The sequence below is a fragment of the Camelus ferus genome, chromosome 15 (genome assembly GCF_009834535.1).
Source record: "Camelus ferus isolate YT-003-E chromosome 15, BCGSAC_Cfer_1.0, whole genome shotgun sequence".
NCBI classification, from domain to species: domain Eukaryota; kingdom Metazoa; phylum Chordata; class Mammalia; order Artiodactyla; family Camelidae; genus Camelus; species Camelus ferus.
In genome coordinates, this window is record NC_045710.1 from 51,760,902 (window position 1) to 51,778,611 (window position 17,710).

The 17,710-nt window shown below is 33.4% G+C and overlaps 1 protein-coding gene across 7 annotated transcripts in view; it reads left to right on the top strand.

The window, feature by feature from the left end:
• Positions 1 to 17,710, top strand: part of ZNF638 (zinc finger protein 638) — a 108,996-nt gene that overhangs the window by 57,360 nt on the left and 33,926 nt on the right. For all 7 annotated transcript variants that reach the window (XR_004326408.1, XM_032497786.1, XM_032497784.1 and 4 more), the window contains exons 3-8: positions 3,666 to 3,727; positions 8,437 to 8,475; positions 9,272 to 9,564; positions 10,633 to 10,910; positions 12,281 to 12,427; positions 13,320 to 13,442. Coding sequence is in view for 6 of the 7 variants with exons in the window: in XM_032497786.1 (XP_032353677.1) it covers positions 3,666 to 3,727; positions 8,437 to 8,475; positions 9,272 to 9,564; positions 10,633 to 10,910; positions 12,281 to 12,427; positions 13,320 to 13,442 (942 nt within the window). In the remaining variant the exon portion in view is untranslated. The remainder of the gene's footprint in view (positions 1 to 3,665; positions 3,728 to 8,436; positions 8,476 to 9,271; positions 9,565 to 10,632; positions 10,911 to 12,280; positions 12,428 to 13,319; positions 13,443 to 17,710) is intronic.

Consider the following 17,710-nt stretch of genomic DNA (forward strand, 5'->3'; position numbering starts at 1 on the left):
TACAGAGGTGTTGAAATAATGTAGAATGTATTGTTTGATAGTAATCATTGGTGGATTTGAGTAGAAATTTCCAAGTATGTTTTATATACTTACATATATTTGGAAATCACTGTTTTTTCTATTTACTAATGTGATTTGAAGATGTATATTACAAATGGGCAGAAGCAGTGTACTTCCCATGGGAATAAGCTGTGATTCAAGGCCGTAACATTGGTTCTATACTTTAAATAGGCTTAAGAGTCTATAGGTGTTAATTATCTGGTTTTTTACTCCTTCCAGTGCTGCCTTTTTATTGTCTTTCTATTACCCACTCACCAGGTTTCAACCAACAAGAATCTGATACCTAGAATTGATGCTTTTGTCATAAAGGCCTAGCCTCTAGCAAAGGAAAAGCAGCATTCTACCTCATTTTAGCCAGATTTGCTGAGTTCTAATAAAATAATTATTGTCCAGCCCTATCAAAAGGGATAGCAAAGTATTGAAAAATCTCAGAATAATTCATAGCACTTAGTTAAAATCTGTAAGCAGCCCTGGCCTAAATATTGAATTGAGTGTTAGGCTCTCTGTATTCCATTTATTTTGAACTTTCAATTAGTCATGATGAATCCAAGGAAAATACCTTAAAGTTTTAATATTTAATCTGTAGAATAGAAAAGATACACATTTATTCAGTAAGCATTTACTGATTACCAGTTTTGCATAAGATTATATTAAGTGCTAGGAAGGAAATGAAGAGCTGTATAAAATTTACATGTTCTTAAGCAGTTTATACAGTCTCACTGAGGAGAAAAATTTCACACCTAAATAATTTTTTAAAAATTGGAGGAGGGCAACAAATGGTTCAGTAATTGTAATTAACTTATTGTGTATTCTGTAGGAGGAGAGATGTTTAATATTTCTATCTTGATTGTAGGCTTATGTCAGTCCAGGCCAACATTATCAATTTACGAATGCCTATTGTGTATTCAGTAGTATGTAATTAAAAAGTATACTTTCTGACATCAGGAGACTTCTGTAATCTAGTTAGGAAGGACTACTTGAGTGACTGACTGCACTAAGTCTGTCTGGACTAGAGTGATCTGGGAGGGAACATTTCACAGAGTAGGTTGAAGTTGAGTCTTGAATGATGAGTAGGCTTAGATACACCTAGGGGAGGAGGGATGCCGTTTCAGGTAGGAGCAACAAGTATGAAAGCCCTTGAAAAGCCAGCCTAAGGAGTTAAGACTTGAGGGGAGAGGCATTAGGAAGCTAATTAAGTTTCTTCATATGTGAAGTGATATGTTAAAAGTGTATTTCAGGGAAATCTGGCTGATGTGTGCAGGATGAATAGGAATGAGAAGAGTGGGGTAAGGCACCTAATTTGAAGCTTCCCTAGTTTCTCAGATGTAAGTTGGTAAACATATGGGTTAATAAGATAAATGTAAAAATAGGAAAAGAAATCATTTAATGATCGTTAGAGTTCACAGAGATTGATTGCCATTTAAAATAAACACGTTTTAACAGCATACTGGACTTAACTAATGAATTCTTCACTACTGGATGACAAATGTTGTGAACATGGACTTAGGTGGTGAACTGCCTTTCTTGTTTCTGTGATATATTTTGCTACCTTGTAAGTAAGCATGTATTTGACATGATAAATGTGTAACCAATAAATGTAAATTACCAACTGCAGATTTTTTTCTTGCTAAGTAACATCTGACAATATGTTCCCCACCTCTGAGTCTTTAAAACTATAGCCTAAAAAAGGCAACAGTAGAATGTGAAATTATTTCTTTTCTAAATTGGGTTTTAAACATTAGAGAAGGAGCTTAGTTTAGAAATTACTTTTTATTTGACTGTCCCCAGCTGGTTTAGAAGCCTGTCCTTGGTTTAGAAGCCATGACTTTTAAACTGAAGTAATTCAGTTCAAGAAAATGCTGACTGGCATAAAAGACTTTGAAGATAGTTGGAGGATTAGAGAATGAGCTCTGTTGTGGATTGGTATTTTCGCAGTTTGATTCAAGGCCCATGCTAGTCCACAGTCCTTGCAGCATCTCCTGCTTAGCAGGTAATTATCACTTTCCTCTGGAGAGGCAGTACTGCTTTTGGACCCTTGTCTTACTGGAGAGTCTGGGGTGGCATAGATATATTTACTGAGCTTGAAGCAAGTAATGTCAGTAAAGTGGGCCTGTTAAAAGACAGTAGAAAGTGTGTGTGTGTGTGTGTGTATATGTGTGTAGAACTGGAGAGAGTAAGCCTTAAACAAGTTAGCTATCAGTATGAGCTGATAGTTCATCCATTAAATACATGTTCAGTATTAATTATATCTTCATGTATTTTTAAGAAAAGCTGGAAATCTCTGGTTTTTTAAATGTTGGCAACTTATTCAAATAAAACATTTCATGGTCCAATTAAGTCATGCCCAACTCACTACCTGCCAGTGTGTCTGTGTGATGTAAACAATATGCAGTTAATGTCAAAGACATGGGTTTAGCAGTTCTAGAAACTCTAACTGCCAGTCTCTTCTAGATTTCTCTTTGTATCACTGAGCAGGATAAGCAAACATTTCTTTTTTACAATCCACAGTCAGTTCATGGCTTAATGAAATAATTTAGTGTTTGTTATAACCTATTGCTGAATATTCCAAGTGGCATGCACTTATTTTCAGATAGTTCTTGACAAGGAAGTTTCCAGAATTAGTGTGAACTGTGGCTTTTAACTCTGGATACTTCTAGTTCATCTTTAGCAATGACAAACTAAAATGTTTTTGAAGTGAAATGAGTAATATTTTCCTCAAGGAGAGTTTTAAAATATGGAGCTGTTCAGTAAGTTTTCTGCCTGTCTAAATGTTGGAGAAACAATAAAACATTGAGTAATATGCATGTTGCTTTTAACTAATTGTTTCAATTGGGGGACTGTATCTTTAAAAACTGTATTGCCTTAAAAAAAAAATCAGATGTATCTTCCAGGAGCTATTTATGAGTACAGACTGTAATTTTAGGGCAGGTTTGTGAATGAAGCTGTGTATAAGAAAGCCTTTTGTTCATTGTAAAGCTTCATATGTAAGGGATACTGTGTCTTTGAAATGGTGTTACTTTCCCTTGTAGCCTGACAATAAATTAGAATTAATCAGCAGCATTTTTTCATATTTTTACTAATCTTATCCTTTGCCAATATAGTGAGTACTTTGTTTGGAATGGTATTGGCCTAAGAGGTAGGATTTTTTTTTGTTGTTAACGTTTGCCTGAATTTTAGAGGTGTAGGGCATTGAGATGATATTTTGAAGATGCCATTTCAGATACCATTCTATTTATAGAGTTCTTGGTCTTCTCTGGAGTGTTGTTTCATATTTGAGATGAGTTGTTTCTGATTCATGCTTTTATTTTCTCCAAGTTTAAATACATATTTTTCTTCAAATTGAGTGTCCATGGGTGTGATTTTTTAAAACGTTGTCTATACTAAAATGTGTTAAAATGGCATCAGTGAGGTATGATATTAAGTGCTTTTGTTTCGAGGCCTTTTATTTTTATTTGTGAAAATTTTATTAAGTAGCCAAATGCTATTTATAATTAGATTTGTTTAATTTTTGAAAAACCTAAGTATGCTGTGTCATTTTTAAAAGCCTAATAACTTTATTAGTTGAGGAATATTCTAATTTATGCACTTTTCTTCTTCTACGATAGGATTGGATTCAGCATCAAAATACATCCAATCATATTGAGAGCTGCCGGCAGTTACGTCAACAGTAAGAACAATTTCTTTTTTATACATAGCAAGTGTACAAAATAGTTAATGTTTCAGGTATGACTGCTTAATACCTTTAGTGTGATACTTTGGAGAAAAATATTTTTAGAAAGCCATTGCCTATTTAAAATAGTAATTTTATATAAATATATTAATCTTTTTCTAAAATGAGAGAAATTAATATCTTTTCTTCTGACTCCTTCCTAATTTAATCCTAGTATATAGACTGTAATGTCGTTGGGTCATTCCTTGCTGGCTTGCCTTCCTTGGAATGGTTCATTTCAGAGCACATAGTCTTCACTTTTCCTATACTTCCTCCCCCTCCATCCTGCCCATTTCCCAAAGGATAAATAACTTAAAAAGCACCCAAACCAAACACTAGTGTTTAATTTCAAGTCTAAACCTCTTTGGTTTAGAACCTATTTTCAGAATAAACCTTAAGTAGGAGATGAACAAGCTAGATACGGTGCTTTCTTAACATTGGTTCTTCAGTTCTTTCACCTTTTCCTTCTGTAAGACGGGGCACCTGTGACAGGGACTGTATTCATTATATGTATGTATACATATGTATGACTGAAACACTATGCTGTACACCATTGTAAATCATATATATTTTAGTTAAAAAAATAAAAGACAAGGCACTATGAAGATGCAAAGTGTGATTTTAGCAGAATTTTTTTGTATCCCTTGGAGTTACATAACGTTAAATTGTGCTCCCCTAGCATCATTAAACATGCTGATACAGTTGTGTGTCAAGTTCCTGGTCACCAGACTGATGACAGTTAACATGCTCTTGAGCAAATGGATTTGTGGCGGCTGTTTTGGTTTTTGATTTTATTCTTTATGAAAACATCACAAAAAGTTTTTGAGATTATTCAGGACTCTTCTAGTCGTATGTGATAAACCTAACTCAGACTAGTTTTTTAAAGTAAGGGAATTTGTTAGCACATTAAACTGGGAAGCTTCAGGAGTATTTCTGGTTTCAGAGACAGCTGAATTAGATGCTCAGACAAAAATGAAAGTGTCAGAAATATTTTCTTTTTTTGGCTGTTCTCTTCTGCTTTGGCCTTACGAGATCCCAGGCACACTTAGTGCTGCACAAAGCAGAGTGACTCCCATAGTCCCAGACTTACGTGATCTGTATAACTAACAATTCCAGGAGTTAAAAAATTAAATAAAAACCCTTCTTTCCTCGTAAATTATGTAGAAGTTCTTGGTTTGACTCTTTCAGTCCACTTTAGGTTAGTTGTTCATCTCTAAACCAATTTCAATGGGAATAGGATACGCTACCTCAGTTGGTGTCATGTGCCCACTCCTGGTGCTGAGTGTGATATAAGCATTGCCTGAACCATACAGACTAAGACTAGAGATGGAGTTGCTTACCTGTATAGATGCTGTGCACACAAACATAGGTTATCATACAAAGATAATTTGTTACTTGAGTTGGATAGTCCTTCCTGCCACTGTAAATAGAAAATCTCTCCTAAGCCGTAAGTCTCCCACAGATACCCAATGGGATGTCTAATTTTTATGAAGGTAATGGATTTAGGTAGGAGTTAGTTATTTGCTGTAGGTAGGCATTAATGCTAGTAAGAGATTTCTAGCTACATGCATTGCCATTAATTTACTATGTCATATGGCACGTATACCTATTTAAAGCCTTTTGTCTAGATGAGCCTTTTTTTTCATACACATGGGACCCTGATTTTAAAGCGTGTGTTTTCCATACTTGCTATTTCATTGCTCTATCTTACATTTTTACCTTTTTCAAGTTATGTGCTCTTGAATAATTTCTTCATGGCTTTCTCTCTACTGCAAGAAAAATTTAACAAATACATAAGATTTGACTAGGTGCTTTGGGTCCCTCCATGGCAAGATACATACTACTTCATTTTTTTTTTTAAGCTGCATTGTGTTGTAAGTTGTATTGTGTTTCTATACTTTATTTAGTTGCTCTTTTGCTGATGTGTATTTGGGCTCTAATTCCTTTTCTTAAGGCTTATTGTCTCTTCCCTCTCTTTGTCTTGTTGGATCCTTCTGGATTGTGACACAAGAGTAGTTGGTTAACTTAAGATACAGTGCATTAGAGTTTTCATATTAAAATAATAAGACCTATATGCCTACTGTGTGCTGGGCATTCTTCTAAGTGTTTTACATAGCGTCTTTAATCTTCAAAGCAATCCTATGAAATACATGTGTAACGAATATTTGTGATTTTACCAGTGAGGAAACTGAGAAGCAATTTCTTTACTATTACACAGCAAATAATTGACACAACTAATCTGTCTAGCTCATGGATTTTTGCTCCTTTTTTCCCCTCAACATTTTATTCTGAAGTTTCTAAGCTGCAAAAAGGTTGAAGGGATAGTAAACATTCATATATTCTTTATCTTTATTAACCAATTATTAACATTTGCCACATCTATTTTATTACATCTTTATATACATTTTTAAAAACTACCTGAAAATAAATTGTAGGCATTATAACGCTTCACTCCTTAATTCAACATCTGTCTCTTAAGAATAAGGAAATTTTTCTACAGTGGTTATCTGTTACAACCACAGTATAACATATTGGTTAACAGTGATTTTATAATCCTTTTTTTTTTTTTTTTGAGAAGGATATTTTTCACAGTAGTTGACTTCTGAAGTGTCCATGAAAGTTGTCTTGTAGAATATTCCACATTCTGCACTTTTCTGGAGTTTTTTTCCTCAATAAATTCAAGTTGAACATGTTTGTCACAAAAAATTTGTAGGTGGTATATATACTTACTGCATCACATTGGGACACAGATAATGCCATTTACATAGGTCTTTGTTCTTAGCCATTATTTTATAATGCCTGTATATCATGCTTCTGAAACACATTTTTTAAAACTAGGTAATATATAGGTAATCCAGACTCTAGTTGCAGAATAGCGTATATGCTTTACCGTTCTGCTCTGAGTAACAGAGACAAGAATATGTAGAGAGCTCTGGAAATTTAATAACTTCTGTGTGTTGACAGCCAGCTTTATTTCTAGCATTGCAGATAAGAGAAAAAGCTAATTCATATTAAGTAACTGGCTTTCTGATACATGGCTGTAAAGTGGCATCACCTACACTTAGACCCTGCTGTGTTTGATTCCACAGGTCTTGCTTTTAAACACAATACCATAAGACTGGAAATGTTTCTTCTTAAATGGTACAGGGTCGTGAAAGTTTTTAAAATGTAGTAGTAGATGAAACAAAATTGTTTGTTTTGATAGTTGTTGACGCCACGTGATGGATACATTAAAGTTTTTTTACCTTCATAATTTGTCACCTTATAATTAGAAGATGCTTGAAGCATCATATCTGTTCTCAACACAGGAAGAAGGGGTTAGAAGTCTGCCAGTGTGGTTTTGAACCTATGTCTCATTGGTTTGAACCTATCACTGAGGTATATCCACCCCCTGAGAATTGCTTTTTAGTTAACCTGCTAACAATGTCTGAGACAAACAGCAACAAGTAAAAGCCACTTTACCCTTAGTAAGGTTTTGACCTCACTTTATTTTCCTGCCAGGTGAATTGTTGAAGAGTCTGCAGCCTTTATTTCCTTACCTGGCTCGGTTACTGAAATTTTTGAACATCAGTGATTTGATGATTTGATTTAATCACCATTTCCAGTTAACTTTTAAAGTCTAGATTCTCTAGAAAAGGTGTGTTCTTCTTAGGCTTCTGTGATGTTATTGTTAAATTCCTCCTTTCTTTCTTTGATTACTCCTTAATCTTTTTCATTAGTTTATCTGCTTTACTCTTAAGAGTAAACTTAAGTGTTAGTGTGCATAAGACTCTGTCTTGTGCCCTTTTTTCCCTACAAACTCCATTCTCCTTTCATCTCACTTTTAGTACTATAGCTGTGGCTTCTGTATGCCTGATTTCTAAATATCTCAGCCCTCATCTTTTCCTCTAATCCAGACATTTATTTCCAGTTGTTCTGAAAACATTCCTATGTTCCTTTCACTTTAGAAATGTTTATTGATTCTCCATTGCCTTTTACTTGTGTGTAACCTCCTTAGCCTGATTTCAGGGACCTTCACCGTTTGTCTCTGAGCTGCCTTTCCAGGTTTTCCCCCTCATGATTCTTTTTCATCATTTCTATGCTACAGCCATACCTGTTCCTGGAATAGAGCACATGTTTTGCCTCCAGTCCTTCTTTTACGTATTGCCATTGTATGAAACCTAACCCTATCCATGCCTATTGATAGACCTTTTTTAAGGGCTATCTGAAAAGCAACCTTTTCTGTGAATTCTCTCTTGATCTAAGTATCACTTGGTACAATGTAAGGGGCACCATTCATATCTTATTTTGTAGAATGGTGTCCCCTGGAGTTCTGTAAAGATCTGTCTTTAACCCCTACCTAGTCTTATGTCTTATACCTCTTCTATTACCTCTTAACACTTTCATGTGTACTGTCTGTTTTACCTAAATGAATATTGAGGTCTTAAAGTATGAGGAATGTGTTTCCTTTCCCTGAATAATACTAACGTAATACTTGGATTATTTACTGAGTTAGACACTCAGAATATTTTACTTCGAAGACAATTTTCATATTTTAATATACTAATAAATAATGTTATTTTAACTTTGGTTTTGAACAGCCCTCTAGATATGTTGCAGGGAAAGATTAATTGAGCTTCATAATCTTATTTTAACTATTCCTTACTACTGTTTATTCTCAAAATTAGGTATCCTGATTGGAATCCTGAGATCCTCCCGTCAAGAAGGTAGTTGACTTTTTTTAAATAGTGGTATTATTGAAGCTTAATTTTCTTTTAAAAGTAAATAAGTAGTTTTTTTTTTTAAGTACTATTTTGAATAGGGTCTTATTTTGACCATTTTTACTTTAAAACAGCAGGTAAATGTAAACATTTCTATGACTCTTTCTTTAATTACTCCAGCTTAAATGTGATAGCTCCTGTCTGTGAAGTTTTGTTTTTTTTTTTAGTCTTTTCTGAAAATATTTTATACTTTTAACATTATTTTATGTTTGTGGGATCCTAGATTATAAATGCCTTGAAAGCTGGGAATGGCTTTATTAAGCTTTGTGTCCCCTGGGGATAGGGTTCCCTATTCACTGTGTGCGTATATATACACACACACATATAAGTACAGCAGTCAAAGAAGTGTTTGTGGATGGCATAATCTTTGAGGAAAAATTGTTGAAAAACTTTTTTTTATATGTCATTCCCTAAATTCTTTTTTCCCCCTAAATTCTTTATGTAACTTAATATTTTCAAAACATAATTGGATATAATAGTGGTATAGGAAAAGTGCAAGAAATTGATGATATTCTTTTGTAAATTATTAAAACAGAGGGGTCTAAGCAATTAGAGGGGTTATCTGCTCTGATTGTTTCTTATTCATCTGCAAGGCTATATTGCATCATAACAGGTTTTTACTTTAAATAAATATTGGCATTGTTAATAGTTTGTTTTTAAGAAGGTAAATCTGTCATTTAATGTAAATTTAAGTTTACATTAAATTGGTGAATCTTGTGGTTTTTTCCCCCACACTTTGTAGAAATGAAGGCAATAGAAAAGAAAATGAAACTCCAAGAAGACGGTCTCATTCCCCCAGTCCTAGACGGTCTAGGAGATCAAGCTCAAGTCACAGGTTCCATCGATCTCGAAGCCCAATGCATTATATGTATAGAGCAAGAAGTCGAAGTCCAAGAATTTGCCATCATTTTGTACCTAGATACAGATCCAGATCCCGTTCACCATATCGAATGAGAAATCCATTTAGAGTTAGTCCAAAATGCTATCGCTCAGTTAGCCCTGAAAAGATATCAAGGAGATCAGTGAGATCATCAGGTACACTTACGGTTGTGAATGCTTATTTTGACTAAACTTTTTTAGTTTTTTGTTTGAATTTTTTATTTCCATATTTCTATTAAGATTGAAATGGTGACTTATATACGACTGTCAAGAATTTTTTTTTAGTTGACATTTTGAGATATTTGCCTCACCTTTAAAAACTTAAGGTTTTTAAAAAATGAAATGTTCTATTTTATTAAATTTTAGAATTGCCATATGAAATCTTACCTACATCCCAACCTACTCCATTCCTCTTCCCTTCATCAAGTATCAGAAGAAATGTGGGAGATTGTATCTATCCATCCAGCAAACTTAAAAACCAGGAATATACAAACATTTAGGTTTGCCTTAGTAATGATTATAGACTTGCTATTCCATGAATTAACTTAAAACATTTTAAAGTCATACATATTTTCACCCTATGTTTTAATATTGGTTTAGTGACCTTTCCAGAAATAGCTCTTATATAATTTTTTCCTAAGATCTTTTCTTTAAATATTACAACCAAAATAATATATCCAGCAGATTGGATGCAGAAGCAGATATGAGAATTCTGATGTTTTCTTTTAAGCCCAACATTAAAGTGTTTGGGAAATATACAGTGGTGCTACTCATCTAACTAATTTTTGCTTTGGAATTAATGCTGTTTTTCATAAAAATATATTATTTATGTTAACACAGGAGTTTATTATTATTAAATGAACTAATATTTTTTACATTGTTTTAATTTCTTATATGGTAAATATTGATCAAATTTAACACAAACAAAAGCTCTTTGGAGTCCTCAATTTTAATAGTATAAAGGGATACCAAAAAGCAAAAGTTTGAGGACCACTGGTATAAGAGAAGCTCACTGAATAAGGGATCTTCAAGTAAAAGTCTTATGAGTGAAGAATTAAAGACTATAATGTTTTTGTGTGTATCTGCTACCTGTTAGGCCTAACAATGGCTCAGTGTTATTATTTGGGCTGTTGAGAGATTATTCTTTTTTTTAATAATGTGATGAGATGTTTCTTACCTTAAGTTGTTTTCAACTGAAGTTGTATTTATGTGCTTTTTTACTAGATAGAAAAAAAGCATTAGAAGATGTAGTACAACGATCTGGGCATGGGTCAGAATTCAATAAACAGAAACATCTTGAAGCAGTTGAAAAAGGACACTCACCAGCACAAAAACTTAAAACTGGCAGTGGATCAAAGCCATTAGTTAAATCTACAAGCTGTACAAAGAGTGATTCAAGTATAGGAGGACATTGTACTCGTTACAAATTAAAGGATCTTGAAGATGAAACCTCACCAGAAAGTAAACAGGTGTCTGATAAAGCTGTTTCTCTGCAACGTAAGGTCAGTAGTTCTTTGTTAGTGCAAGTGTGTGCGTGCATTTGTTAATATGACAGAGAAAACAAAGTTGTTCTGAATTTTTTATTTTCGTATTTCCGAAAGTTTAAAATCGTGACTTGTTAAATTATGTTGATATGGGATATTTTTATTGGTTCCTCTTCTGAATATAATAAAAGTTCAGTAATTACAGTCTTCTGGTTTACAAATCCTAGAGGTTTCGCATTTGGTACATCCAAAGTGAGAATTTTGATGGTTTGGTGTTTTTGGCTAGCCACACAAGGAGATCCGTGTGATGAGTTTTGCTCTCTGGTTGGGGAAGTGGATGTAATCAGTAGCATTAGTGAGCTTTTATAATCTTTGTTAGTAAGCTGTAAGATCCTCTGCTGAGAATTGATCATTTTTAAGCTGTTTTATACTTTTGCAGTACAGTTCAGAAGTCAAATACTTTGTTGTCTAGTGTAGAATACTAGTCTGTCTTCTGGGTACTGATTTATTGGTGTATTTTGATGGCATTGTTTTATTGTATATGTTAATTAAATTACTATTATAGCAAATAAAATATAAAGCATCCTGAAAGTATCAGAGTAACTCCTCATAGGCAAGATTAGCAAATGTTTAGTGTATTGTAATATTAACAAGTCTTCAAGTATTTTAGGTATATATACATTGTTCTTAACACTGTCTTAACTTTCAACAACTACAGTTCCCTGACCCAAAGAATTTAAAATCAGTCTGCAATTACAGGATTTTGAAGAGCATTAAGAAGAAATGTTGAATACAGGAAATTAAACAGGCTGAATTACTCTGTAACATTCTTTCATTTTGTTTCTAGACTTCTAGATGGTGGCAGTGGAACCTTTTAAAAGTTTTTTTTTTGTTTTTTTTTGTTTTGAGTCAATTTTTAACATAGGTGGTAAATTTGACACTGAAGTATATTTAAATTGTATGTAGTGTATATTAATCCTTTAAAATATCATTCCTATCTAGATACGATTTTTAATTATTAGAACACGGAATGAACAAAGCTGTAATTTCAGCTTCATTATTGATGTGCCATGCAGACTCATATAGGAAAATACTCTTTAATAGTTGTGGACCATTTCACAGGTCTTATTTGGTACAAAATGCTTCTAAACAGAAAAGAGCTTCTGTGATTGGTTACCTATAAACTGACCACTGTTGGGTTTGAATGGTAAAATATAAAATATACTTACCACTTTTCTGTAGCATTTAAAATTTTTAATAAATGTGCTGAAATATTTAGAAAAGACTTTAAAGGACTGAATTTAATGATGGAAGAAATTATTTTGGGAATTATTGTGACTGTACTTTGTCACTTAATTTGGTTTACTTTTCTTTCATCCCAAAAATAGCTTCGGAAAGACCAGTCTTCGCATTATGGTTCCGCTCTTCTTATATCTGAATTACCAGAGGATGGCTGTACTGAAGAAGATATTAGAAAACTATTTCAACCATTTGGAAAAGTTAATGATGTCCTGGTTGTTCCATATAGAAAGGAGGTGAGTCATTTAGTCTGTTCTATAAATTCATACAAAGTCACTATTTTATAAAGACTGTTGTTGGATCTTTTAGCTGCTTTTACTACATATATACTTGTTAATTGAGAGTTATGTAAATGTTTGGATTTGAATTAACAAGGTCCCAAAATATTGATTTATATCCTTTAGAACAGCACACTTTTTCAGTGAAGGGTCGGATAATATTTTAGGCTTTGCATGTCATAGGGTTTCAGCTACTCAGCTCTGCCATTGTAAGTACAAATGCAGTCGTATAGATAGTATATAAATGAAATGAGCATGGATGTGTTCAAAAATAACTATTTACAAAAACAAGTGGCAGGCCATAGTTTGCCATCCATTGCCTTAGTACACCAGTAACGTCATGGTGAAAAAATGATTTTGTTTGTACGGTATTTTTTACATAGCTTTATTCCTGTAACTCACATAATTAAAAGTTCACCAAAACTACGAACCTTAGACTAAGCAGAACATAAAATTGTGAGATAAGACAAGAGAACATAGTTAGTATTGTTTTCTTTGTTGCAAGAAGTCTTAAAAATGTCAAACTTACAGCATCTAGAACAGATCCGATCCTGCCTTCTCTCTGATTTTGTAGTGAGCCTTGCCTTCCCATTTTTTATTGTTCCATGATCCTGCCATGGACCACTGCTTCCCTCTTACCTTGGTGATGTAAGGTTAATATCTGTAAGGTTAAATATCTGTTTCTTATGTGAAAGCATCCTAAAGATCAGAGTACACTTTAGCAAAACAAAAAGAGGTAAAAGCAACCAGGACTTGAGGCAATTTCATAGTTTTATGTTCCACAAAGAAATGCTATACAGAGAATTTTAAAGTAGATTATTGACTAAAAATGGAATACTTTTTATTTTAGGCTTACTTAGAAATGGAATTTAAAGAGGCAATTACTGCAGTCATGAAGTACATTGAGACAACACCTCTTCTGATAAAAGGGAAAAGTGTGAAAATATGTGTTCCAGGAAAGAAAAAATCACAGGTAAACTGGATTTAGATCTTATATGGTTTGTTGTTGATCAGTTTAACTTTTAAAAGTATGGCACATACAGAAAAATGTATAAAACACAAATGTTCACTCCGCAGATTGTGTATAAATTCAGATACACTGAACTTAGCAACTTCTTTGTGTATATATATATATTGCACTAAAAACATTACCATTAAATGATAAGCAACAGACTAGGAGAAAATACTTAACAGAATTAATAACGTCTATGAAACCTCTACCTAGGTCACAGACTATAGCATTAACAATATCTTGGAAGCCCCTTGCATTTTTCTGAATCCTCACACCTTCTCTTCTGCCTCATAGTAACCCCAATTTGGCTTCTAATACCATAGTTGAATTTTCCCTGTTTTGAACCTTGTATAAACAGAATCGTAGAGTATATATTCCTTTGGGCCTTTTACTTCTTTAGAAGTATCAATGTTTATGAGTTTTCTCTTTGTAGATAATTTTCTATGCTTTAGTTTATTTATCCATAGATAATGTTTATAAAAGTGCTTTAAAATCTCCACTAAGTTTTGCTTTGTGTTTGTGTGTTCTTTTTATTTTATTTTCTTCTTTGCTGAAGAATGCCTGCTTTGAAGCACACATTTTTCATTCAGTTATTTGATTTGGAGGTCAAACCATGTTAGTACATACAGATTTTCATCATTCTTTTAAAGTTCTGTGTGTTACTACCTTGTATGAATATACTACAGGTATTTTGCCAGTTCCTTATAGATTGATATTTAGGTTGTTCCTAATTTTTCATTATTGTAAGCAGGACTTTAGTTAACTTCCTTGTGTATGGCTTTCACAGGCCTTTGTACACATTTATGATAGTGTTTTTTAAGGCGATATCTACAGTGGAATTGCTGGGTTATAGGATATCCAGAAGTAAGTAATATCAGACTGCCGGTTATATAGCTGTTATAATTTACAGTCTGATAATATGTGTGAGTACTGGTGTTTCTGTATTATCAATGACATCATAATATTAAAATCTTTAATATTAAGTTTTAAATTCTGGCATGTAAAAAATGATATCTAGTTTTAAGTTGCATTTTCCTGAGTATATTGAACTTCAGCATCTTTCAATATGATTATTAGTTATTTCTATTACTGTTTTAGTGAGTTGTGTAGACCTCACATTTTTGTTTTGGGTTATTTTCCTTTTTAAAAATATTTTGTCTGAAGGTGTTCAATACCCTAGATACTAATTTTGTATTATGCATGAGAAGTATTTTCTTTTAGTCTTACTTGTATGTATGCATGTATAAAGTTTTAAATTTCAGTGCACTCAAGTTTATTGTTTTATTCCTCCTAATGGCTTTTGCTTTTTTTCTTTTGTCTTATTTTAGAATATCTTCTTTACACCAGTGCCAGAAAGATACTGCTTCCTTCCTCCTTTATTTATTTATTTATTTAATTTTTTTTTTTTTTTTTTTTTTTTTTAAATGGCAGCACTGGGGATTGAACTCAGGACCTTGTGCCTGCTAGGCACACAATCTACCTCTCAGCTGTACCCTTCCCTCCATTATTTTTTAAGTCTATGATAGGTGATACTATGTGTGGGATGACTACTGTTTCCAAAATGGGTAACCAGTTGACCCAACACCATTAATTTGTACTTCCTCGTTGATTTGAAAAGCTGTCTTTATGTGTATAAGTCACCCTATACACACAGATCTGTTTCAGTCTGTTTATTTTTGTATGAATCCTGTGTTGTTTCAGTTATTATTAACAATTATAACTTTATAATATTTGCCTATTTTTCTAATAGGATCCTTTTTCTTTATATTAAATTTATTTTGGTTAATCTTGAAATTTATTCCTGCCTATTAGTTTTAGAATCAGGTTAAGTTTACTGAAAAAATCTTACTGGAAGTTTAATTGATACTATATTGAATTTGTCTTTACAATACTGAGTCTTTCTGTCCAAAAACATAGCTTATCTCTCCATTTACTTAGATTTCATTTAGTGTCCCTCAGAAAGTTCTGTATTTTTTTCTATAACATTCTTTTGTTACGTTTCCATAATGTACATTTTGGAGGAGGTGTTACATTTACTTCTTACTTACATTTATTTGTATATATCATAAACAGTATTTCAGTCATGATTAGAGAAAGGAGTTTTATTTTTTGTATTTCTTATGTTTTCTGATTAGTTACTACTAGAGTAACCCATCATCCTAGTTTATTAACACTTACTATGTACATGCCCATCCCATTGTCCCATTGTCCTGATTTGAATATGAATTAAATGGTGACCCTAGTTATTACAATTAAGAATTTCTTTCATTTCCAACTAACAGAAGACTTCACCAGTGGTATATTAAACAAATAAGAGGTTTATTTATCTTATAACAGGAAATTTGCAGATAGGTGGTCCAATACTGGTACAGCAACTCCAAAATATCTTCAGGAACCCAGCCTTTTTTTTTTTGTGCTCCACTATCTTTAGCATGTACTTTTCAACCTCATCATAAGATGGTTGCTGTATCTTCTGGCATTATTTCTGACTTCTAAACAGAAAAAAGGAATGAAAAGAACAGAATGGATTCTCCCCACCTCCACCCCTCCCCCAGAAGAAGAAGTTCCCCAGCAACTTTTACCTATATTTGATTTACTAGAACTGTGACACATAGCTACCTCTAGTTGCAGAGGGGGGTAAGGGGAAGCAGGAATTGAATGCATAATTTAAGAATTTAAACTTTATCCTGTAGACAGTTAAATGTTAATTACAGGTTTTTAACAAGGCTGGGACACAACGAAATGGATGGATTAGAAAGATTCATTAGGAAGTGATTTGCGGAATGAATTAGTTGGGTAAATGACTGAAGGCAAAGAAAGCTTAGATTGATTAAAATAGAGAAGAGAAAAGATCACTGGAGTCCATTTAGAAGACTCAGCTAGCCAACCAGACTATTATAGTAATAGTAACGGTTTGGGGGTAGATTAGTAACCCAGAATAGAAAGGAGAAATTGCTTATACCAGTGATTCTCAAGCAAGACCTGGCTGATCATTAAATGTGGAGAACTGGGGAGATTGGTCTTCTTTAATTCTAAGAAGTTTAATATGGGAAAATAGGCGAGTAAGGATACATTTAGGGTATTAGAGTATTTCAAACATATTAAAATAATTCTCTTAGATGACTTCTTTATAAGGTTGGTAAGGCAGCAACTTAAGTCGAATAGCCCAGTCGTATTTACTACTTTGATTTTCATAGTAATGAATGGGGTGAGTACTAGCACTGGGAACATGAAAACATGTCACCTATCTGTCCAAAACATTGATGTTCTTCAATTAAATATGGTTTGGATGGTGCTGAATTGAAGAAGCCTCAGAGGGCTAACTCATGACTTCTCTGTTGTGATAGAGCAAAATGCCTCGGGATTGACTAGAGGGGACCCCCTGCAGAACTCTGGTTATGGCTTTTTCAGGGTAGGAGTATGTGGACAGTCTTCTTTGGCCTGTTATCACAGGGGAAGACATCAAGTTGTCCTATCAGAGAAAGCACAAAATAGGCTAAAAATTCAAATGAGGAGAAAAAAGGGCAGTGCTATAGTTTTCTTGGTCTCTATCTTAATTTTGGCATAAATAGTTAAAACCGCAACAAAACTTTTCTACTCACATTTGATATTTATGTTAGGACTGCCTTTGACACTGGCTGTGATTCATAGAACATTCTCTTCATTTTGCTACTTCTTGGCATCAATAATGAAATGTTAGAGAAAAGGTAAAAATTTCCCACATCCCTGTATTTAAGCCTGAAGGATTAAAATATGGGTCTGCATAACTCTGACAAACTCAATAACCTTGTCTTTAATTATAAGTCAGCATAGACCTCAGTCCTTAACAATAATTCTTAACCTTTTTTGAGCTACTCTCTCCATCACCACTACCTATAATCTGCTGAAAGCAAGCATTTTTTTTTTTTTCCCAGAGAAATGGACACATGTTTATACTCACAAAATTTTCCTTAAAGGAGCAAGAGCCCTTGATATAGAAAAAAGTATAATCAGATTTTTCAACAAACAAAACCTTTGCAACTATAAAATAGTGCTGAACTCAACCCTTTGCAAAAACAAACCAAAAAAAGATTTAAAAATTTTTAATGGTCTTCAGCAAGATTAACAGGACATTACATCTAAAACCTAAAGCATGCAATCAGCTAAGATGTAAGAAGACTGCATGGAAATAAACAGTGCTGGGAAGCAGTGAGCAATAGTTCGAGAGTTACAGAAAATCCAGTGAATGA